At 40.0% G+C, this 24,100-nt stretch overlaps 1 protein-coding gene across 1 annotated transcript in view; it reads right to left on the reverse strand.

The window, feature by feature from the left end:
• Window positions 1–24,100, reverse strand: part of NPEPPS (aminopeptidase puromycin sensitive) — a 78,721-nt gene that overhangs the window by 40,730 nt on the left and 13,891 nt on the right. The window contains 2 exon segments of the mRNA XM_083408520.1: window positions 2,038–2,115; window positions 21,176–21,260. Of these exon segments, the coding sequence (XP_083264646.1) occupies window positions 2,038–2,115; window positions 21,176–21,260 (163 nt within the window).

Genomic DNA, 24,100 nt, shown 5'->3' on the forward strand with positions numbered 1-24,100 from the left:
GCAGTGTGTAAAGTTTCAGTGCTGACTGTAGCCTAACTTGACCAGCAGTTGTGCATTAAATGCCTGAAGCAGCACCAACCAAAGTTCAGCTGAACACTTTATGGGTATCAACAAACAGATCTGTCTAGCATAAATAGCTCATCTGCCTCCAGGTCCAAACAGAAAAGCACATGGCAAATGTTCCCACAGCACGTTTTGCTGATGATGAACACCAAACAATTCTGTTGGTCAAATTCATTCTGCCACTCAGCACAACTCATACCATCACCTACTTTTGAAAGGTGAAGCTCATCAACTACCCATTAAAAGTACCCATCAAAGTGAAATTTAATTATTCTAGAATAATATCATGAATAAAACTGAATAGTTCAAGAAGCATCAACTTCTACCTCATCATGCCCAACCCCAAGTGTGCTGAAGCAGCTCACCAGAGTCCAGTGGCTGCATTCGGTCTTTCTGCTAAACCAGCTTTCCCAGAGCTTCCATGCCCCCCCCCCCATTCCCTCAGTGGAAACATAAGGAAGATATTGTAAGCCTCTGCTTCCACTTTACATAAACTGCAGTTTGGAATATCATCCAAGCAGTAAACTGTGGTTAATAATAATTATGCTTTAGTGAAAGCAAGCCAGCTTCATAAACCAAGGTGATAATGACAGCTTTTTGGAGGCCAACTATATGTTAAGACTGGAAAAAAAGGAAAAAGACTGCAATAAGGCTGCTGTTCAAGACAGTATCCTCATGTTGATTTATCCCCTCCAGTATGTGTACTATTGCTTAACCTGTGTCATATTCACCACAATGGACATTAACTTGCAAAGAAAACATTAGGTTTTTTTCCATGATCATCTCACATAAGCAGAAGGCAATGGTATGAAGTAGGAGAGGGGGAAGGGAATATATGAAATGGTGACAAAACAGGGTAGGTAACAGTACATATTGAAGGAGAGTTTCCAAGGGGGAATCTTGATCACCTGTAACCTGTTGCTACACAACACTGCAAGATCTCTAACCAGGCTTGCAGTCATTATAGTTTTGGGGGTTAGAAATATATACTATGCATAGCATTTCATTGTTTTTTATAAGCAAAGTTTCTTTATGGGTAACTGAAAATGATGTTTATTCTTTGTTTTAGGTGAGAGTTTTTATTTGCTCTCAGTTTCTCAATACTCCACTTCTGCCACCATGAGCAAATGTTTGCAAACGTTGTGACAAAATCCTTCTTCATTCGGCTCAGTATTGAATTTCGGTGCTTGTTGACATATTCTGTGCTTGTTGACATACTTTATTTTAATTTCAGTTCCTTTCTTATTCTGTGTAGTAGCTTCTGTGTAGTAGCATCTATGATGGATGGACTAGTATTAGCATTCCCAGAGGGACTGGAGGGTTAGCAAACAGCAGGAAACATGCCAGAATCTGGTAGCACATATGGATTAAAATGTATTGTGACACAGCATCTGTGGACCAGAGCCCACTTTGCCAGTTGTACAAAGTTTTATCCTTCAGCTGACATACAGATGTATATATGTGGCTACAATCAAAAGTGTGGGTGGCGTGAAGCCAACATCATTACAAAGACAGGCATGAAGACTAGCATATCACATTACTATACAAAGCCCAAACCTGGTCAGAAGAGTCACTCAACATGAATTTAATCTACTTCTACTTTGTAATGAATTGGCACAGCATGACGAATAGTGCACATAAACTCCTACCGAGGGACAGTTACTAAATTGGATCCAGACTAGATTAACTGTACTTCAATCCCATTCAAATTCATATGAAAATTCAAGTCAACTAAATATGAGGCAGTTTCCAGTTACTAGGGCTTTAAAGGTTTTTGGAAAGTTTCTTGAGCTTTAAGAAACTGGATTCTATTTGGTTCAGTTACCAACATATTGAGAACTACCGGCAAGGATGAGTTTTCAAAAGCATATTCCAACAGAAGAAAATCCTACCCTGGGGATGAGGTGCAAAATGTTTTGGACCTCTACTGAGCCATCTAGCTTCTAAACCAACATTTGCAGAGAAAGCCTTTACCTTTTTGAAGTGTGCTGGGAAAAGAGAGGGTCACTTTCTCATCTTCGTTTTGGTAGTTGAATCCTGTTGCATGGATTTCTGAAAAAAGGAAAGGAAAGTGCTCTTAAAAGTTTTGAATAGCAATGACCATTCATGTGATGTGAGGACACTTGGATTTTGGAAGAAAGAGCTAAATTCCTGTCCTCTTTTTTCTTAAAACCCTTTTTGTGGTCTTCAATATTAATCTCACCGCTACCTTTGCACAATCAATTATATTTTGGAGATTTGATCCCCAGCTTGAATGCAGGAATAAAAAAAAACCAATTCCCTTTTAGGACCTGGGTAGAATCTACACACATGTAAAAAACACTGTGAAAATACTTTTTTTAAAAGGTTTTGAAAAATATATTGAATTTCCATAGCTCACTGCCATCATCTATTGTTAATTTGTATATTGCACTTTACAATACACATAACCGTTTAATTTGCAGCTGCATGGCTGAGTCCAGGATCAACATGTTTCTCTCTCCTTTCAGTTTTTGTGTTGGTTCTGAATTGCATTCATTTATTTCCCTCAGCATGAAGCTCCTCATAAATGGCAACACTCCGTGAAAGCCTATTTCTGAATTTGGGAGGAACTATGCTTTGGAAAGAAACATTCTATCACTTTCTGCTATTTCCTCCCCAGCCCCCATTTCTTCTCACTGTCCCATCAGAGAAAAAGCCGTTCTTAATAAGTTATCAAACCGTGTGTCCCACTTGCTTTCCTTCAGGCTAACTCCACATTCAGGTGGCGGAGGGATTGTATGTGTGTGCTATTTTCTGCTGACAACTTTCTGATATAGAATGCAGACCCCTTTGTGTGGCCCACATGCTTCACTAGGTTTGGGGCAGGGGAGGAGTCTTGTTTGGAACCTCCCAACATTTTGTAATTAACTATTTTATGGCAGCCATTTTATGACTCTCCATGCCTTCCTATGGCAGTCATTTTGTGGCAATGCCCACAAGTACCCTCTTAAAATTCTACAGGTTACAGACCCCTGCTCTAGCCCTTATAATCCGAGAAAAACCTGCAACATGGAGTTTTTGCACTGACAGCTCAACAAGTCACACAGTATCTTGTAGCTGGTCCACACGGGAGGACATTCACTCTGAAACTCCTCTCTTTCCCCTTTTTAATCACCTGCCACTATTGCTCCCAAGCCCCACCAGCACATTCTAACTGCTCGGCAATTACAATGCAAAGATGCTTGGTTTAGTACATGGCTGCAACAACATGAACTATGAGACTTCTCTTGCATCCGTAATTCTAAGAACCGCCCCCCCCCCTTTTGTAATGCTACTAAAACTCATGGTTGTGAAAAACAGATTTTTAAAAATTATGCAATATCTGCTTAAAGCTTTGCAATGGAGTGCAGTAAAGTTCCAGTAGCCATGGAAGGCAGTTTCTTCAAACAATTCTTACTCCACAGACCCTGTGCCTGTTCTGAGTCCCAACCCCCTTAGCAATCTGTGAAATGACCATCAACCTATTTAGCCATTTTCAAAACATACTTAATTCAATGTGAGTGGTATTGCCTCAGATAATTACTACAGTCATACCTCGAGTTACAGACACTTCGGGTTGCGCGTTTTCAGGTTGCGCACCCACGCCAAACCCAGAAGTACCGGAACGGGTTACTTCCAGGTTTCAACACTCGTGCATGTGCAGAAACACTAAACTGTTTAGTAAACACTCCCACACGGATCACATTCACAACCCGAGCGTCCACTGTACTACCGAATAGGGTATACATCCAAAAACCTAGGTGAATTTTAGGGAATCAAACTTTTACATGGTTTAATTAGGTATTTCATAGAATTCTGGTTTTGCAGTCACAGTAAACTAGTATCCTTTGTTTTGCTTCTCGTATATTTAATTATGTAAATATGTATGTAACGTGCAGTAGCGCGCTTATGTGCGCACAAAAAATATTCAATACAGGCAGAATGACCATATTTTAATATGTACCAATTGTATTTTGTTAAGCACAGTGAGAGGACACATGAGGCATGTAGGGATGTCTCTCTCTCTCTCTCTCTCAGCAGCAGCAGCAGCACAAAGCTACTGGCTACCCACAGTCCATAACAACTACTGTAGCATGACATTCCTCAGCTGACAATTTATAGAAAGGCTTAAGATCCAAGCCTCAAGTGCTGGTTTTAGGATAGTGTCACACACACACACACACACACACACACACACACACAAAAACACACAGCCCCACTCACACCCCTGTTGAAGATCAAAGTTTCATCTAAGTTCAGCATCCTGTTCTCGCAGTAGCAAACCAGATGCCTATAGGAAGTCTAACATAGTCTAAAAGCAGGAGCACTCTCCCAACTTGCAGTTTTCAGCAACTGGCAATCAGAAGCATATTGTCTCCAGTAAACAAAATACTGCACCAGTGGTTACCCAACTTTTCCCCACTCAAAAACCACTTGAAAACTGTTGAAAGTCTTGGCAGACCACTAACATTTTCTGCCTGTTGTAGCAAATGTAACACACTAGGCTAGATGGGATATGAATTTTTATTGTACCCTAACAGAAATTTATTTCATAGACAACCTAAATGAAGTTCACATACCAGTTTGGGACCTCTGTACTACACAATAAGTGTGAGTTAAAGAACGCTATTTCTGAATGGCCAACACAAAATGTGAAAATTTTGTAAAGAGTCTTAGAAGTGGCTCAGGTACTTGTTAACAATTCACTACATTCACCTACAGTACCATGGTATACATGTCTACTTAGTAGCCTCTTTCTGTTTAATAAAAATTATTCCCAGGACAGCTGCCTGAATTTTAGTTCAGGGTTGGCATTAGGGGAAATGGAGTTCTTGTGCCTTCAACAGCTGCACAATCAGGACCAACTGCAGACTTTTTCCTTTTCTGCAAAATGCATTCAGCTATCTATTAGCATGAACAAGTAACAGGGGTTCCACAAAGCTTAGCTGAAGGATCAGGCTGAGTTCTGGAACAAGTAAAGGAATGTTGAAGAGGGTCTTTGAGGATGCGTGGATAGAGCCTTTTCCTCTTCATTGAACATCCCTACATGCATATACAATTTATTTGTTTTACTATGAAGAATTCTACTCTGCCCCTTCAGCATTGAGGATCCATACAGAAATATTCCTTAAGTTAGAGGGCATGATTTCTAGGTAGGTATGAGAGGAAGCATTTCTTGTTCCTTTCTTAACAGACCTAGAAATAATTTGGTCCCATATATATTACAGGCAATTTTGGAAACACTTAGCATCAAAATGTACTCATTCCACCTTCCCTTTTTCTATCTAATATCTAAATGTGAAAATGTGTACAGCATTTTTTAAAGAGTATGTGGGAATTACTTTATTAACAGAGTTGTAAAGGAGTTAAAACAAAAACAGATTAGCAGTAGAAACTTGCTTCTGACTGGATGTGAAAAACCTGTTGCCTGCATCCTGCTGTTTAGTAACACATGGGCAAACCACAATGAGACACTATTCATCAGCAGCATTGTATAGTCGTATCTTGCACCTATCCATAACATATAGCCCTGTAGCAATGGCAAAACAGATTTAATTAACTACTTGGACCACAGAAATGCATATGAAGGAATTAAAGTCTTTTACATACACATCCCCATTGTTGTACAGAACCCAGGAAGATGCCATCTTGCTAAATAGCTGCCTTTGTTCTATCTTGGTATGGATCTCTCCTCTCTGGTAACCTAGAAATGTAATCTGTGTGTCTCAAATGTTTTTGAGGTCAACTGAGTCATCAGAAATGGCTAACACTGGATTAGGAAAGGAAAGCTGCCCATGTCTGACATCGCTTACACCCCTCCTTGCAAAGCACCTACACAGATTTTTAGGGAGTGGGTGGTGCTGTGGTCTAAACCACTGAGCCTTTTGGCTTGTGGATGGAAAGGTTGGGGGTTCAAATCCACACAGTGGGGTGAGCTCCCGTTGCTCTGTCCCAGCTTCTGCCAACTTAGCAGTTGGAAAGCATACCAGTGCAAGTAGATAAATAGGTAACGTTTCGTTAGGAAGCTAAACAGCACTTCACGGTGTCCCGTTGCACCAGAAGTGGTTTAGTCATGCTGGCCACATGACCCAGAAAGCTATCTGTGGACAATCGCCAGCTCGCTTGGCCTGAAACGAGATGAGCGCCACACCCCATAGTTGCCTTTTAAAAAAACATTTACACAGATTTTTCACATACATTATCTATGGTACAAGTGGATAGTCAAATCAATTTGGACTTTGCTATAGGGGTGTATGCTAGCGATTGCATTGGATTTGATTGGATATAGACAGTTGCAATCAAGGAAACTGTGTTCCCATGGTTAAAAGTTAAAATATCTTGACTGGCAAGGTAGTACATGGAACATGAATAATCCTAAATCATTATTTAAAAAAAAGCTTTTACAACCGTCTGCAAACCCTGCTGATCAGTGTATTCTGTGCTAAAAAAAGAAACCTATTAGATATAATACTGTTCTTTGCCAAAAGTGTCTAGAAAAAAGTGTAATAGCACATTGGCTGAGCATCCAGGTGGTGCCTGGTCAAAACCATAGCATCTTCAGTTAAAAGAATCAGGTGAAATGAAAGTCCTCTGCCTGCGATCTGTGCCAATCACAAGCAAACAATATTGAGCTAAAAAGCCAAAATACTCTAAAACCTGGACTTTGTAGCTTCCAATGCTTACCCAGAGCAAAGTCTGCTTTGTGGTTTTTTTGTGTGTGTGTTCTTAAAAAAACAGAAGTAGCTCCCTTTCCATTCTCCCCAAAGAACTCTTGTAACATGCATGAATACTCAATACACAAAGCTCATTTAAGAAAAGAGCTCATCCTATCTCTTTTCCAGGTAAACCACCACTAGACATGGGCCTACAAGCAGTGTTGAAGCTATACAGGTGCATTCACTCTGCCTGTGAGACTTCACAAGTAAATATAATCTCTTAAAACAGACAAATGAATAAGCTGCATAAAAGCATTTATCACAACTGTTGGCTTCTACAATGTACTACAATTCAATAAACAGAGATCGCCATGGCAAGGTGATAACAAAAGCTATCCTTGTCATTAAAAAGTCAAGTCTTAAAATGAGTGTGAAATTAATGTGCACACAGAAAACCAATATGGAAATAAAGCCTTAATAGAACTATGTATTTTGAGTTTTCATTTTGAAACATGGGTGCTTTCTTCAACTTTCACAACTACTAAAATGAAGTAAAAATAAATACAATATAAAGCTCTACCTTCAGAGTACACTTCTTACTTAAAGACTTAGCTGATGAGCCATTTCTGCACATGACAATATTTTGGTGTGTGTTCTAGACTGACACTCAGTTCATGCGGCACCACCTAACATCTTTCTTCAATGTACAGTGGTACCTCAGGTTACAGACGCTTCAGGTTACAGACTCCACTAACCCAGAAATAGTACCTTGAGTTAAGAACTTTGCTTCAGGATAAGAACAGAAATCGTGCGGTGGTGGCACGGCGGCAGTGGGAGGCCCCATTAGCTAAAGTGGTACCTCAGGTTAATAACAGTTTCAGGTTAAGAACAGACCTCCAGAACAAATTAAGTTCTTAACCCAAGGTACCACTGTATTCAAGTTCCTTGAGTGCATGTCATTCTCAATGGCTCCAACCCACCAATCTCAGATGTCATGCTTGTTTGTGATACAGCAGAGAACATTTTCTAAAGGAAAGCAGAATAGCTGGGAACAGATGCCAAAAAGGAAAGCAGTGTTGACTGTGGATTGATTGGAACATCAGGCTTGGCTGTAGGAAACCTAGGTTCAAATGAAGTAGATCTGTGAGGATAGTCAGAAAGGCTTGATGGGCCTTATGCCTGTATCTCTCCTCACTGAGAAGCATGTGCTTAATCCATGGCTGACAAGAGTTGCCTCAGAATAGGGTGAAAGCAAAGCAAACAAATGTCAATCCTTCCACTGAAAAGAACATGCAAGTCCAACCTCTCTCTTCCTTTGACTGAAACTAATTGTGAGCAGGAGGCAGCAAACTTCACCCCCCCCCAAAAAAAACAGACAGGGATTTAGCCCCTTTACACTCAATAGGATAAACTTTAAAAGCATAACGTTAAGCTATGGTTTGGCATTATGTCAGAAATGAGCCAGTTTGACTTTCAGGCTTATGCACATATGCGCGCGCGCACATGCACTGGGGAGAAAATAAAAAAACTTCCATTTTAGCTTTATAACTAAGCAATTCTAAACACACATGAATGAACCTAGGGAACTATAGTTTGCTCTAACCTATGGTTTCAGACTATGGTGTTTTGAGAGGTGGCATCATTTTATAGGAAGTGGAAGCAGCAGCAATTAAGTAAGAGCAATTAAGCAGCATTGGAGTGTGGCAGAAGTTAAGGATTTGGCATTCTGAAGGACGAAACTACAAACTGGAAATGTGAAGTTTAAACAGTTTGAATCATCACTGGGCAAAAACTCAGTGAAATTTGATCCCTGCTATCTTTAGATTCCATATGGAAAGAAAGCCTGCTGCAACAGGATGGTGCAACAGTGTTCTCAGCAAACTAAAGGGAGGGGCTGAACATCTGCCTTGAATATTTCAGGGTCTGGAAAGTGCACTTATCCCAACCAGAAGTGCCATTAAATCCTCCTGACAGGCAGCCTTTGATCAGGATGGAGAAGCATGCAACCCAAAGGAATACTCGCTGAAAGCTTATGTTGCTTCTGTAGTGGTTGTTTCACAATGCTGAACACTCTGCATAGTGCTGACTTGGTATCGTACTATCCCTTAATTGTTTAGCAATTCAGTCATATAATCAGAACACAGAGGTATTCAACTAACAAAAAATATTTCAGTTTATCATACTGTGATAAGGGTTTTCCATGTTCACTGAAGCTGCAAAATACTGGGAAACTGTAACTGCTAAGGGCCACACCCATAACAGACATGTTTATGGGATATAGTACTCACACGAGCTGGAGGAACAGCGGGGCTTGGTTGACCAGGTGCCCCCCATTTATGAGTACCACTTCCAGGTACCTATAACCATGCATGTGCACAGTTGCACACAAATAGAACACACATAAATTGGGAGTTGCCTGTAATATGTTCACTTGCTTGAACTAGGACTTTTATTCTGAGACATGTGGCACTTACATGTTATCCTCAACCTTTTCAGACCATGGAACCACTTTTAACCCAAACACGCATTTGGAGACCCATTTCTTAAATTTTTTTTATCTTAATCTTTTGCATGGTAGTTGTGCTCCTGTTGCGACCCAACTTGGATGAGGCTATGACCCACCAGTGGGTACTGACTAAGCAACATCCTTCCTTCAACGGAAAGCAGTCTTCTTCTTCTTCTTCTTCTTCTTCTTCTTCTTCTTCTTCTTCTTCTTCTTTTTTTGCCTCTACTTTGATACTCTGAGCTGGGAAAATTTCAGGCAGCAGTTTGTATAAAAATTGATGCTGTCACTTAGAGTTTTCAAATATTTCCCCACTCTCTTGGTATTCTCATCTTACTGAGATTGCAGTATCAAACTTTCAAGAAGTGAAATGGAATGAGGAGGAGAAAAGGAGGGAGGATTAGGGTAACAGAAGAAAGAAAAGAAGCCACTGTGACTGAGAGAAGAAATAATACAACAAAAACAACTCAATCTAAACTCATCTTTATAAAGAGGAATTGCAAGCTATTACAGGCAATGAAGGAGGACACTGCATTTTATGAAACATTAACTAAACAGCACCTGGAAGTCAAAAGAAAAATAACTTGACTGTGAAGCACGGTAAGAACCTTTGCATTAGAACATATATATATATATATATATATATATATATATATATTCATTCCAACAAAAAATATGCTTAAGATTGAAGACTAAATCAAGAAAGTATGAAGACTGGAACAATTCACTATTGACACTGGTGTACATTTCCTACAAATTTCATTCAGATTACATATGGCTGTATCACTTTGAAATTATTTCTTTCAAGTGAACTGAAGACAACTGACTTACTATTTTGAAGCCACAACAGCCTGACAACAAGCCTGAGCATCCAAGGCAGCAGTAAAGATTACATGGGAAAGTATTCCTATCACACGGTTAAACTTATCACTTCAGCAAATGACTTCTAGAAATGTGCCAAATTCTTTGCAGCCAGCATCAAGAGTTATCCCTGATTAGGACGGAAAACTATTCTGAATCCATAGATACCAGCACAAAAATTTTAGGAATCCAGGCAAATGGACACATGGGGGGGGGTTTCTATCCTTGCAGGGGAGAAGGGCACAAAAACTGAAGTAGAAATCAACTGCAGTTTTTCATACTGAGAGTTATTTAATATAAAAACACAATTCAAATGTGGCTTTCTGATGAAACATGGCAATTACTTGCATATTTAGTCTTAGTTGATTCTGAATACAGTGTCATTACATGAAATATACTGCACACGTCATTTTTTGGCACCTTTCTGTTTTAGAATACTGCTCTGAGGTTTCACTTATTATGATCTATGGCTATATAACCAAATAAAAGTACTATGACGAACCATGAAAGACTATAAGCCTTCAACCAGCAGAGCACTATGCATATTCACAATTTGTTTGCAAAGAGCTTGTAGTACAGATTAAAATAACTGCATCTACAAAGCAATTTCTGAAATTACAGAGTGGCCAGATGGATATGTCAATTAATTAATGATTCCAAATTATAGTCCTGCAATATAAAAAAAGCTTGGACCCTGGCCAAAGGTTGTTCACAATTATGTTCCAAAGGAAGGACAAAGGCAAGTGTTCAAGCCAGAATTACACATACTGGGAAGGAAATAGATTATACTGGGATGCTTCCTTCCCTTTTATAGGACTGAAACATTCACTGTATTTGAGGTTTGGCTACGATTGTGCATTCCTCCCTTCACTGTGTGCCTGCTTCTCTGAAAAAAATCCTGGCCTGCATTAATCAGGAGTTCTCCATTACATCCCAACTGGAGAATTCTAGCAATGTTGGTTAACAAACCAATAAGTCAAGATCTGATCAGGTAGGCCTGAGGGCCTGCAGCATACAAGCAGACCCTTAGTCATCTGATCCAACCTCCTTCAATGCAGGATTCGCAACTAAAAGATCCATGACAGACGGCCATGCAACCTCTGCTTAAAAACCTCCACAGAAAGAGAACCCACCAACTTCCGAAACAAACAGTTCCACTGTCGATCAGCTCTTACTGTCAGAAAGTTCTTCCTGATGTGGAGTCAGAATCTCTTTTCTAGTAACTTGAATCCATTGGTTCAGGGCCTACCCTTCAGAGAAGGAGAAAACAAGCTAACTCCATCTTAAAGCAAACCATGTTTCTGACTTGGTTTTGGGTTACTGTTTTGAAAAGTTGCCTCACAAACACATCACCTTTTCCTATCCATAGGATACAATTACTCACTCCTGGCAACAAGAACACACGTGCATCCAGATAAGGAACCCCATATGCACAACTAATTAAAATCCAATGAACAACCACTGACCCATTCAAAGCAGCAGTAGAAGGAAACAGACAAATGCAGAGCACAAATCTTCTTCCACTTGGCCCACTGCTCATTTGGTGCCCCCAGTTGGCTAAACGAGCCTTTTAGCCTTGGACAACTTTTTAATAGTAGTCTTAAAAAATGGAGAAAATGGCTATAAATGCAAAAAATTGCCCTCAGCGCCATATTTCCTCATCTCCCTTCCTCCCCAATCTTCAGCAAAGACATCAACAATGATCTGAATCATTAAACCTTGGCCACCTATTAAGAATGTGAGTAATAGCAAGTGCAATAGCAATGTAGTGAGTAAGTGCACTGGCTTGGCTCTTTGCAACAAAGCTTTGACCCAAACTGACTGACCACTATCCTATCAGTAGCACTACAACTCTGCTTCAAACTCTCAAGGCACTAGCATCAAGATTTTATTTGCCAGTGATTTTTCCTGCCCTGAGGAGGGGAATGGTAATTTACACACAAGTTAATAATAGACCACAGTTCTGGGGAGAGAATAATAATAAGGGAAAGGGAGGATGAGTTGATCTTTTGCAGGACACCATTTGCTTTTACAATGTGTTCTAAGATATTACCCTGAGATTTGGCAAGTCCACAACTACTAAAAGCTTCTGCTAAGTGCTATAATTAATTCTCTCTGGGCAAGCGTGAATATTACACTTTTTATATGGGCTCCATTTAAGAATCATTGGAATGTCACCACAAATTTTCAAAAACTCTTAACCCTCCCCTTCCCCCAAGCTGGGAAGAACAGCTCAATCATCTAAATGCCTTCTGTATCATCGGAAATCGTACTGGTGGTTGAAAGAATTTTGTGAGGCTTCTTTACCCAGCAACAGGGAAAGAAATCCTGAAATCCCCACCAGTTCAGACAGTAACTGTGCTTTTAAAAAAATTTAATGTCTGAGAGTAATAACATTATCCCTAACTACCCCTCAACAAAAATTCCAGGTTCTGAGGAAAAAACCAAAACTTCTCTCAAGTCGTTAATCAACTAATTTTGCTAGAGGCAAACTTTGCAAAAGTGATGAAGCTCCAATTCTCAATCCTTTAGATTCCCCTTACAGTGTCCCCCTTTCACAGACACTTTTAGCTTCACACCCCTCTTTTGATCTCTGGTTTGGCAACTATGGGGCAAGATCACAGAACAAACTCTCAGGAAGCTGGCTATTATGTTGAATAAGTGAAGCAAAAACATGCAAATACAGACACTTTAAACATATTTATTTCTACATAGTTATTCCTGGAACAGAGAGGGTCTGATGTAAGCTTAGTGATAAGAATAGTGTTAGAAACTCAAAGATATAAGCTAGGTGCCAAATGGCTCCTTAACCAAGGTTACAGTTGGAATGTCTAGTTGCCATTTTGGAGCACGACAGCTCTAGAATGCATGCTTAGATGTATGAAGTCCCAGTATCTTAAAAGAGAATGTAGCAAAGGGTCCCAAGACTTCAGAAAACGAAGTTAAAGATGCCAAGTCAGCCACTAATAAGCAAACTGAACTACAGTCATACCTCGGGATAAATATGCTTCAGGATAAGTATTTTTGGGTTATGCTCCGCAGCGACCTGGAAGTAATGGAGTGCGCTAATTCAGGTTTTCACTGCTCGCGCATGTGCAGACGGTCAAAATGACGTCAAGCGCATGTGCGGAAGCGGCGACCCGCGCAGTCGCGTCTTACGTTCTATTCAGGATGCGAACGGGGCTCCGGAACAGATCCCGTTCGCATCCTGAGGTACCACTGTATATAGATTGTTCCATTTTATTCTTTTTAATTTATACCAACCATCAGCCCTGTCCTAAAGGGCTGAAATGGTCTCCACATCCTTAGATCTATTTTTGTAACTAATTCTCATCCTCAATATGTGAATGTTTTCATATATGTTTTCAAAACTTTGCCTTGAAAAAGCAGTTTTCTTCATGTTTAATATTCTAGCAACTTAGTGCTGGATGGAATACCCCCTTCCACCCACCACCAGGCAGCATTAGCTTACCACAAGCTGAGAACTACTGCATATTGTGCAGAAGCAGCTTGTCTCAAGCCAGGAAAACATAGAAGCACTGTTTGAACCCCCAACACCCACTGCAAACAAAATACTGTTCTCTAATTACTAACAGTGTGTGCTGTCTGATCTCTGAAAAGAGCGATCTGCTCATTATTTGATTCACCTTCTTTGCATTCAGCATTTACACAGCACTTTTTATTTACAAGGTGGTTCATCACCTTGAAAGGCAGAACCCTACTATCCTTATATTAAAACGTTAGCTTAGTGTACACGAGTATGAATGACTTGCATGACGGACTTAAAAACACATCTTTCAAAACCAAACCTACCAAAACAAAGTGTATCTCAAAAGTTGCACTAACTTTTGCTTTTAAAGTCATCCTTTGGCCCAATACTTGCATCGGGGCAAACATAGACGACAATATTTCATTTTGCAGAGCAGCCAGGCATTTAAAAGCTAGTCATAGTAAAGTTAAATAAAGGCATTGGCTTCTGACTCATTCCAACAGGTGCCACAGAGCATTTATCCAGCAAGCCCTCTGCCAGATTCATTCTCTTCCACTTTCAAAGCCATTATGCTCTGGCAGTATCCCAAATGGAATCAAATTTCTTAATCCTATCAAAAAAATGGTCAAGATATGTGAATAAACATATTACAAATACATTTCCAGTGCAACCAAGCCATGCAGTTATTATTTTTAATATTCAAATTATTACCTGCCCTTCATACTAAGGTCCGTAGGCAGGTTACAGCAATTTAAAGTACAACATTAAAAACACTTTTAAAAACTTAGTTACAAAAAACTGCAATCACAAAACATAGGGTGGGCTGAAAACATGCATCTCAGGTGTCAAATGCCAGAGTAAAGAAGTCCGTCTTCAGCATTCACCAAAAACTGTAATAAAGTTCCCAGACACACCTCTATGGGGAGGGAGTCCCACAACTTAGGGGTTGCCACAAAGAATACTCTCCCCCTGGGCACCAAGCTGGTGAATGCAGCAGAGCTACCAAGAGGGCACCCTCTGCTGATCTTAACACCAAAGAGCGTCCTGGGGTGACTTTATTGATTATACAAATAATGAGGCATATGGTAGAATAGTACCCACATTTTCCAGTACAATCTGGCATATATGGAGTACATATTTTATTTTTTTTCCTTCCCCTCACTCCCCCTTCCTATAAACACCTATAAAATCTAATTGTAATTGATACAAAATACCGTTTACTTATGGTCACGAATCTAAGCAATGCACATTATTATATATATTTTCACATCTGTAATAACTGCAATAATTTGGCTATATACATTTTGACACAACTTTGTTAATCTATTCAGAAACGTTTATCTGAGTTTGTTGTTGTTTTATTCTTATTTTTAATTTTATGTAATTGATGTAAGTCAAATACTCTAAGGTAAACAAAGATATATCTCAATGCAAACATGTCAAGCAATTTAAATAAAGATGAAAATGAATAAAACTTTGTTACCCCCTCCCAAAAAAAAAATCAGAGAGGGACTGTGAGGAAGGAGCCCATCTTGAGACCTGAGTCGTTAGGGTTTTAAATCATTACAGTGGTACCTCTGGTTAAGTACTTAATTCGTTCCGGAGGTCCGTTCTTAACCTGAAGCACCACTATAGCTAATGGGGCCTCCTGCTGCCGCCATAGCACGATTTCTGTTCTTATCCTGAAGCAAAGTTCTTAACCTGAAGCACTATTTCTGGGTTAGCGGAGTCTGTAACCTGAAGCATATGTAACCCGAGGTACCACTGTAATGTGAGCACCATGAATTGGGCCCAGAAACGAAATGGCAACCAATTCAGACATTTTAAGGCAGAGGTTATATGTGATCTAAATGGAACCACAGCCAATAATCTGGCCACTGCATTTGGGACCAATTAAAGTTTCTGAGTCATATTTAAGGGCAGCTTCACATAGAACCCACTGCAGTAATCCAATCTGAAAGTTATCAGAGCATGGAGTACAATGGCCAAGTCATTTCTGTCCAAAAGGGGCAATAAACTGGTGAACTAGCCTGTGATCTGCTCTTCACAGGGGAGTGCAACCCTGCCCAGGACAGAATGTCTCCCGTCCTCCCAGACATGAGAACTTGGAACATATTACAAGTTTGTCTTTACAGGATTGAGTATATTGGCCGGCCCATATTCAGCCCATACTGGATATATAGAATTTTGTAGAACAGTTTTTTTAAAAAATGGAATTTACTGGGCATGCCAGAAAGTTATACAAGGCACATTCAGGCTTAGGCTAAGGATTTATATAAAGGGTATTTAATATACCACAGAATCTTGGTTTTTGTTTTATAACAAAAATATATTAACTAGCTCTTTATATTAAATTCCATAATTACCAGCTCCAAATCAGCATTAAGAACTACATACCTATGCATTGTGTCAAACCAACGGTCTACCTCATCACATTATTTCTGACAGCTGACAACCAGATACCCCCAGAATGTTCAAAAGCAGGATACAATATCAATGCTTCCACATCCCTGGAACCCCAAATTACGTATATAAGAAAGTTGTAGTTCATGAAAACATCAACACTGCCTCCCAAACAGAAGGAACCAAAAACTGCATGCATGCTACCTCAAAACTGGCAAAACAGAGGTGGGAACTCTCAACCAGTTGGGCCTCCTGGCTTAAGCAGAGGTGTAGGTTGGTGCAGCAGATGCTCCAGGCTCAGCAAAACAAAAAGCATTTCAGAGGGGCTGACCACAATGCACCTTTGAGCAAGGTGCCTCCATTCCCATTAACTGTGCTAGACTTGACTCACCTCTTGTAAGACATGTTGATCCAAGTAAGGAAGCACTTCTCAAACTATTGTCGAGGGACCACTAAATGTCTGACGACACCTTATGGTTTGATGGATGCTAGCAGCTCACAACATACAAAAATACACAGGCACATGTGGGAGCAGGAGTTGGCTAGAATGGAGGCTGACACATGCAAAATTGGAGAAAAGGAAAAGGAAGGGAAGATGTGGCTGGCTGAATGTAAGGATAGGAAGAAAAACAAATAGAAAGGAGGAACTGAGTGAGAGGAAAAGGAGAAGCAGCACTGAACCTTCTTGTCCCTTTAAACACAGCTTCCTTAGAATAAAGGTACATACTTGCTGGTGTGCTTCATAATGCTGCCCATGCAAGACTGAAAGGCTTCCATTCACCAGATAAAAATCAACCCAGTTTTTTTTAAAGGCAATGTATCAGGTTCCTTTAGGTCTTCCACGGATCTACCCAAACACAAAAACACATTTTTTTATGGTAGTGCTGGTAAATCCCTCTTATGATTCCCACTCGATACAACCTAGATTAAATTGAAGTAATAAAGGCTGAAGCTACAGATTTAATGATTCCTGTGTGTTAAAACTCAATTGCTTTATCCTTAGAGCCATTCTGAAGGGAGCTTTTCTCACCGTTCTATAGACTGAAAACTAGCCCGATAGAGAACAAGGAGCATGAAATGTTTCCGCAGGTTAGGAGCAACATTTTAGACATCTGATATTTTTCAAGTCCTGCCCAAGCTCACCCAGTAAGTCCATTACAGAGCAAGGGTTTGAAACCTCATCTCTCAGGTCCAGTATTCTATTCACTGGCACATACCATCACAGAGCTGGAAAGATAATCTAATTCAAGATCCCCAAAGAAGAATAATCCATTTCACCCTGCGTGCCCTTACCAATCAACTGTATTCTCCTCAAGCCACAACAGAGAAGCAAATGCATTTTTTAAAAATGATACTCTCAGAGCTCCAAGTGAGCTCTCATCACAAAGACAAAAAAAGAGTATTAATAGAAACCCAAAATATTTTGCGGCATAGGCAATCCAAAATCAAACTGTGTGGATCTTCTCTTCTGGTGCGTCATAGGGGAAACCTACTTTTGTGGATCAAATTCCATTTTGTGGATCAAAATGAAAACTTTATGGCAGATGTCTGTTCTCATTGCCAATGCCTGATAGATCACCTACTGCCTACCCTGTTTCAATACCAAATGTTTTCCACAAAGCTGTGATGTGTGACGTTAATTCTGGGAGTAAAGCAAAGGGCCACACAGGAGGGAACTCCCTTATCTGAAAGGATTTAACTTACGAAGGATACCATGATCACCACACCCTGAGAAGCCACAGACGTCAATTCTACTGACTGGATCCAACTAGCCACTGAGACAGGCTTCCTTATGACAGATCTGGGTCTCACAAAAGCCCAAGTCAGAGGCTGAACAATTCTGATGATAGTGCAAGTATGAATACAACCTGCTCTTCATAGGGTTGCACTCCCTTCTGAAGCTGCAGGTTTGCATGCTGGGAATATTCCTAGGCCAAATGCACCCTTGCATTTCCATGTGGAGGCAGGAAAGAGGAGCTTTGTCCATTTCCTTGAGAAACCAAACCTCTCCTCAGTTATTCATACTCTGGTCACCTCCTTGTTAACTACTATAGCAGACTTTACATGGAAATACCCTTGAAGATAGACCAGTTTAGAATGAGTCTTACAGGGTACAGACCAAATACAGTATGGAAGATCAGATCATATTAAACTAGTTCTTACCTAGCTGCACTATTTACAAATTTGTTTTGAGGCTCAGCTCAAGTTCTGAACATCTTGGGTCCAAAATATTTTAAGAACTGGCTCTCCAAGAACTTCCGCCGATCTTCTCAGAGACCTCGCCACCTTCACTTGTGCAGAAGAAGCATGTGAGAGAGGAGGCCTTTTTTGGTTGTGGCACCAGGTTTGGAATAACTCCCTGAGTTATACTTGACCTAATCACTGCTCACTTTTAGGCAAGTAGCAAAGACTTCTACTACATATCAGCAGTTTTTAGAATATCTTTCTTAGCAATATTTATAAATTGCCTTAATCCTTCAGAAATATATAAATATTAGAAATTAAACATTTCAGTCACCCTCTATTTTACAGCACAACCACAAGAAAGATAAATTATGCTTTGAATTTCACAAAAGCTTTTAATACAGATATGGCTTGGCATGCCATTAAAAACTTTGAAAGGCAAGGCCTTCAGAACCGGAGCATGACAACACTGAGAAAGCCAGAATAGGAAGTTCAATAATGGCAAAGTTTCTGGTCATCCAACAGGAAAGATAAGGCATATAGTTCCAGTACAGATGTAACAATCCCAATATTTTAACCACCATTATGAGATTATGAGGGATTGAAGGATAGCTTACTAGATCTTTCTGGCCCCTTGCCTCTCACAAGAATTCCCCTGCACTGCCAGTCTTAATTGTGGTTCCATGTTACATCAGCACTAATAGTAATCACAGATGATGCTAATGAGGTTCTCTCAACCATGGGAAAAACCTCAAATCCTGGTCTCAGCTCTTTGTTAAAAGGTAACCCTAATTTAAGGCTGGGAAGAGAAATTGTACTTGAGGAAGGAAGGAGCATGCAGTCCCATGACTCCCACTATTTTAAAGTGTCATTACCGTTTTTAAAACTATGCTACTTTTGTGTAAGTCTTGCAAAAAAGTGGCGTATACATTCACAAGTAATAGTAGCAATAAATAATATATTTTTTAAAAATTATCTGTCTGATGCATTCCATCCAGCAGTCAACCCCGCCCCTCATGGTTAATATACCTGCTTTTATGTACAGGTGATGGAGAACTGAATTCAGCTGATGGGCCAGATTCTTCTCTCATCCCCAAGGGATGAAAGATGGTCAAAATCCCCACTCCCCATCGGCTGCATAAGGAACATACTTTTGGCACACATGCAAAATCCCTGCTGAACTGAGCTTTCTGGTTCCCATCCATTTGCTCTCACCAGATATCATGTGCTTTGAGCTTTGCAGAGAATCCAAAAACCCAGATGTGTTCCTGTCAGCTCAAATGTACCAACATAGATTTAAAGAGGCAGGAATCTGCCCACCCACCCCTGTTCAATTTTGACAAAATTCTCAATGGGAAGAGAAAATGAGGTTTCAGCAGGTGGAAAGGTCACCAGGAATCCTCTTCTACCTCCCCCCCCCCCCCCATATCACCTTTTGTATGTTGAAGTTATATATAAATGGCATAGGACTGGCTGACTGAGAGAGTCTAATTGATTGTCTACTCCATTCCCTTACTGTGAGGCAGACCACAATCATGGAATCCACTGCAGTAACATGTAGCAACCAACCTGGATGACTTAAAAGAGGACATAACCACGCATGATAAGCTCATTACTTTGTCATGATGGCTATGTAGTATTTTCAGTGTTAAGAGGCAATGCTTCTCTGACCACTACTTTTTGGGCATTACAAGCAGGAGAGCTACTGTGCGTATGAGCTACCCATAGGCTCTGGTTAGCCACTGTGAAAATATTGCTGGACTAGATGGGCCTCTGTTCTTATGCTGTCACTACCACACACAACCACTGCAGTTCAATCCAGTGTGTCACAAAGAGAAGTTGCACCACAAAAAGCTATCCACAAAACAAACCAGTTTCAGATTACTCATTCAAGTAATCCAAGTCACACATTCCAGAGGAGGGTGGATCATTGCCCAAGTTAAATCCTGATCAAAAAGTCATCTCTAGGGCATGTTAAATAGGCATTTTATCGAAGGCTGGCCTACAAACTTACAACCATCCAAAACAAATGTAGCCTACCAACCATCTGTGCTTGACAGTCAGATACTCAACAATTCCCCTGCAGCAACCAAAACCAGTTTTGCATCACTAGTGTAACACCATACATGGCTGGTAAACTATACCCAGTTTTCAAGATCACATGTTTGTAGACTTGGTACAAAGTATGCAGCAGCTGAAAATACTGAGGTGATAGCGCTGGCAGCCACAACAATGCCTCCTTAATCAAGCGTCTTCACTTTCTTGAAGAACTGGGACAAGCCATAATCTTATTAAACCCAAGATTTTTATCACAATGCCCCAGTTCTCACGTAGCACTAAGCCAAACCATGGCTAAGCATGAAGTAACAAGCTGCATAATATGATAGAGGAAGATGTTTTAAAGCAAAAAAGTTATAATGGCCTGGTTACACAAAAGACCAAGCCAAACGATAGTTTCATATGCATGAGTACACAAAGTGAAAACTAAAGGCATTTTACTCTTCCCCAGACCCAGCTGCTGCTGAACTAGCCCAGGTTTGCACATATCTCCCCAAAGAAACCATGAGCAGTAAGGCAAGAACAAACCTTGGCTACTACACAGCTTGCGGTTTGTTTAGAGTGAGATAGACTATGAGCCCATGTTCACATATAACACTAAGTCAAACCATGGCTTTGCTTTGGGTAATGTGACAGCAGCAAAACCAGGGGAGGTGCAAAGCAGCTGTGAAATTTTCATTCTGTGTACCCAATAAACTTGGATATTCATACTTAACCATTTTTTAGCTCAGTATTATGAAGAAACCAAGTCATTATATCTTTTTTACTTGAATACATTTTCCTTTCTAATATGCTGAGGATTTTAGACATCATCCAAAATGTAGAAGGGAGAGATTACTTTAAATTCACTATGTCAAAACAATCTGGAAACACTTGCTGTACAACTAAATTCATTATTTGATCAATATTGCACCTGGAGACTGAACATACAGAAGCTACATGCAAATTCCCTCTTACCTTCGTCTCCCTCCGGTGCATAGGAAGCTGTAATGATGTCGATGTCAGCACAATTCATCACAATCTGATTAGTCGCCTGCTTCACCTGTAAAATACACATTCAACTTTATAACTTAATGTTTCATTTAACATTGAGTACGGTAACATTTTTTTTTAAAAAAAGTTTGGCAAGCTGTTGAAGTGAACTTTTAAAGCTGCTTCAATGCAAATAAAACGCAAGACCACTATTCTTCCATTCACACCTACAGCATTTTCACAGGAGTGATAGTTTACAACATAGTGAACAATCATTATATTTATAACTTTATAGTGAGTATTACAATCTCACAGTGAGCAACTTGCTCAATACAGAATATTCCCTCTGGATAAGTAGTTTACCATACCTAAAGGAGAGCAAGGATTGCACAGAGTGGCTGGAAAGTCAACTGGAATCTGCAACCTAAGCTACCCCACAACACTATCAGCTAGGGTTGGGAAAAGTCCAAAATTGTGGTCACACAAGTGCCTAGAAGTTTTAAACTCATACTCAGAAATCCAAAATAATTTTTCAGCTCTCTACATGCTGGTGCCTCTACAGGAAAAAGCTGATTTTCAGGAAACTGGTTGTTTATTTTAACCCTAAAATACTATTCAAGTTTTGCATGCACCGCAGCTATTATTATTTATTAAATTTCTATACCACCCTTCATCCAAGAATTATAGGGTGGTTTACAATATAAAAATACAAAAATGTATACCAAAGTAACAAACAAGAACAATACCACCACAGTATTATTATTAAAAAGCCACGAATCCCCAAATGATACAAATTTGTTCAAATCTCAATAGTGAATTCAGAAGACTAGCATCCCCATCAACACCCATGCCCCCCATACAGTTGCATAGTTACTATGCATTGAGAATCAACTGGAATTAACTGACAGATCCAACACATGAAGGCCCCAACAACCAATGCTTGTCTATTCAACAAGACTCCTTTAGCAAACTAGGTCCACTCAAATATCAAGCCAAGGCAACTATGTAGCATGTCAATAAAGAGAAACAGGGAATCCATATTTGACCCAAAGGGAATGGTGTCACATTTAACTTTAAAGACATACCTTTAACACCCTACACCAGAGGTGGCTTCCCATCAGATCCAGCCAGCATGGGCAATGGTCAGAGCGATGGAGTTAGGAATCCAACATCTTGAGTGCCAAATGTTAGCCACCCCTGTCCTACACACTCCAGAACATATAATACATGAACAACCAATATGTGGCCCTGAACAACATGAGAGGCTGTTTTTGAATGTACCTTCATTGTCATTTAAATGTGATAATATGTTAATATTCTTGCAAACACACAACAGTGCCTTTCAAGAGCGTGTGAAGCACCAGAAAACATTTACAGGAACCAAGTTAATGGTTACATATAATTAAATGTTCAGCCCCATGAAGACCCAGAAACAAGGCATCAACAAATTATGCACACAGGCAGCAGTTTATACAAAATGCGAGCTTGTGAAAAAGGACTCATGCTAGCAGGAGTCAAATTGATTTCAATAAGGCTTCACTTACATGATACGCTCAGGATTAAATCTTGTTTGAGAGCAACAAAAGCAAGTATCCAAATGCAGTTCAACATACGACATTTTATATTGCAGGCAAATAGAAAATGCAGACATTAAATGCTTTGCAGGGAAGCAGATACATTAAGGAAAGAGCTATGCAATGGTGATTAATATTTGAAAGCCTCTTACAGAACTGGAAAATTTGTTTTCTGGAAAGCAGCTAGTACAAGCATGAATACTGACATGTGAACTATTTTTTTAAAAAAATAAAATCAAGTAATTAGAACAGAAACTATGGATTGTATCCAACTAAGTTTTACTCAGACCAGACCCACAGAAATTTATGGATCTGGGTTAGCCATGCTCATTAATTTCAGTTATACTCGGAGTATAACTAATGTTGGGTACAACCCTGTATGTTCATCAAAAACATTCACTTCCAGTTTTCCTGCAACAACACCTCAAACAGCGAATACCGTATTCTTCGCTCTATAAGACGCACCAGACCACAAGACGCACCTAGTTTTTGGAGGAGGAAAACAAGAAAAAAAAATATTCTGAATCTCAGAAGCCAGAACAGCAAGAGGGATCGCTGTGCAGTGAAAGCAGCAATCCCTCTTGCTGTTCTGGCTTCTGTGATAGCTGCGCAGCCTGCATTCGCTCCATAAGACGCACACACATTTCCCCTTACTTTTTAGGAGGGAAAAAGTGAGTCTTATAGAGCAAAAAATACGGTAATTACTGGAAATACTAATGCCATTTTTGATTACATCTATTAACAGGGGCAGCCTGTCCAATTTCACCAGCTGAAGTGTAATAGGAAGGTGCTGCCCTGCCCATGCACTGCCTGCCTCCCCCCTTGCCACCTCCACCAAAGCCTTGCTGACCAGGGTTGTGCAGCTGCAGTTTCCAAGGTTCTGGCAAGATTGCCCAATGTATCCAGAGGCATCTGTGAAATATTGCGGGCTCTCATGAGATCTCATCAGAACCTACTGCAACCACTTCTTGCTTCTCCAGCGGGAAAGGTGCACCCATGGATGTGCCCCTTGGATTCTGCTGCCTGAGGTGCCTGCCTCATAGACAGGCCAGCCCTGACTATTAAGGAAACATGTGATTGCTTGAACAACTGTAGGGAATATCAGTTTTTTACAAAAAGAAATGCAGGTTTTATAAAAAATGCTGAGAAATGAGATCAAAACAAAGTTTTCCCATTAATGCAGTGCATGCACAATACAGAATCCCCATGCACCAGTGAAAACATTTTTCATAAAATGGGAGGTCTGTGTTCCTTATTATAGAACCTTATGTTGATATTTTCAGCAGCAGTAGCCAGCTGTGGTCAAATGGATTGAATGTGGCGTCTGTATGTTATT

Source organism: Podarcis tiliguerta (genome assembly GCF_965153285.1).
Source record: "Podarcis tiliguerta genome assembly, chromosome: 13".
Taxonomy (NCBI): Eukaryota; Metazoa; Chordata; class Lepidosauria; order Squamata; family Lacertidae; genus Podarcis; species Podarcis tiliguerta.